The sequence below is a fragment of the Arachis hypogaea genome, chromosome 16 (assembly GCF_003086295.3).
Source record: "Arachis hypogaea cultivar Tifrunner chromosome 16, arahy.Tifrunner.gnm2.J5K5, whole genome shotgun sequence".
Classification (NCBI taxonomy): Eukaryota; Viridiplantae; Streptophyta; class Magnoliopsida; order Fabales; family Fabaceae; genus Arachis; species Arachis hypogaea.
Genome location: NC_092051.1, coordinates 14,674,105 through 14,675,780, shown reverse-complemented (window position 1 = coordinate 14,675,780; position 1,676 = coordinate 14,674,105). Strand labels below are relative to the sequence as shown.

The window sequence follows — 1,676 nt, the reverse complement described above, 5'->3', positions numbered from 1 at the left end:
TTGGCCAGAAAGCTTGTCAGGGCTGGTTATTATTGGCCCTCAATGATGGCAGAGTCAAAAGAGTTTGGAAGAAGTGCAAAAGTTGCCAGGAGAACGCCAACTTTCATAGGGCGCCAGCAGCTGAGATGAGTCTGCTGATGGCCTCGCGGCCATTCTCGCAATGGGGAATCGACCTGTTGGGACCTTTCCCGGTGGACCCGGGCAGGTCAAATACCTAGTCGTCGCCATTGACTATTACACAAAGTGGGTAGAAGCGGAGCCGTTGGCCAGCATTTCCTCGGCCAACTATTAGAAGTTCATGTGGAGACAAGTGATAGCCAGATTTGGAATACCAGAAGTCGTCATTTTGGACAAAGAGACGCAGTTTGCGGACAAAAAGTTTGGAGAATTTCTGGCCGGCCTGAGCATAAAGCAAAAGTTCTCGTCTGTGGAGCATCCCCAAACCAACGGCCAAGTTGAAGCGGCAAATAAGGTCATCCTGCAAGGCCTCAAAAAGTGACTTGATGAGAAGAATGGAGCACGGGCAGACGAGTTAGCCTCAGTCCTCTGGTCCTACCGCATAACTCAACAGTCATCTACCGGGGAAACGCCCTTCCAGCTCACTTATGGGGTAGATGCAATAATACCCGTAGAGATCGGTGAGCTGAGTCCACGACTACTTTTAGGAGGAGTCGAAGAGGCCGTAGAAAAAGACTTGGTGGATGAAGCCAGAGAGATGGCCCACTTGTCGGAGATGGCTCTAAAACAAAGAATGGCTCTCCGCTATAATGCCAAGGTACTCAAGAGAGAATGTGAGCGGGACGACTTGGTCTTACGACGCAACGACATAGGACTACCAACACTGGGTGAAGGAAAGTTGGCGGCAAACTGGGAAGGCCCATACAGGGTGAAGGAGGTCCTCGGCAATGGTGCCTACAAATTAGAACGGTTGGACGGCAAGGAAGTTCTGAGGACCTGGAACGCGGGCAACTTAAGGAGATTCTATTCCTAGTAAGCAAGAAGCACCAACCGGGCAGGCGACCTGTCACCCTAGACGGCTTAGTAAGACCTGTATTATTTTGTGTTAAATTATTTGTCCTTGTCATATATTTACTAGTACCTTGTGTTTGGACCATTTACCTATATTATTCATCTACTGTTCGTCATCTCCTTTTCACGTTCGAATATTACTAATTAAATGGCTATGCCGGGTAAGCAACAAAACGGTATACCAGGACTGTTCACCCCAGAAACCACCAAACTAAAGAACGTCACCATGTGCGGTTACTAAAATAATAAAAGCCATGATCTGGCTTCACCAATTACCAGCAAAACGGTAAACAAATATGAGCAAATAGCTGACTACCAACAAAACGGTAAAGAAAACATAAAGTAAAATGATTATCGACGAAGCGGGAAACAAGCAGTTTGTTACATGCCGACCAAATGGCAAATGTATTTGTTAAAAATTCAAAAGTTTACAATCCACAAAAGCTTACAGTCTACAAAGCTACAAAATACAAGTTACTTCTTCGGCATGTCAACATTCTTGCCATCCCTAATAGTCTTGAAAACGCCAACAGCCGAAGTATCAAAATCAGGAGCCAGCAGCTTCACTTGAGCCTTGAGGGCCTCCTCGGTCATTAAGATAGTGTGCTTGCCTTGATTCACGGTTTCCTTATAATTCTTTTTAAATT

The 1,676-nt window shown here is 45.9% G+C and overlaps 1 protein-coding gene across 1 annotated transcript; it reads left to right on the top strand.

Annotated features, from left to right (window-relative positions):
- Positions 1 to 298: 298 nt before the first annotated feature.
- On the top strand, positions 299 to 991 carry LOC140180008 (uncharacterized). The gene is made up of 2 exons (XM_072220390.1): positions 299 to 472; positions 572 to 991. The coding sequence occupies exons 1-2, from the start codon at positions 299 to 301 to the stop codon at positions 989 to 991; spliced, it is 594 nt and encodes a 197-aa protein (XP_072076491.1).
- The last annotated feature ends 685 nt before the right edge of the window (positions 992 to 1,676 follow it).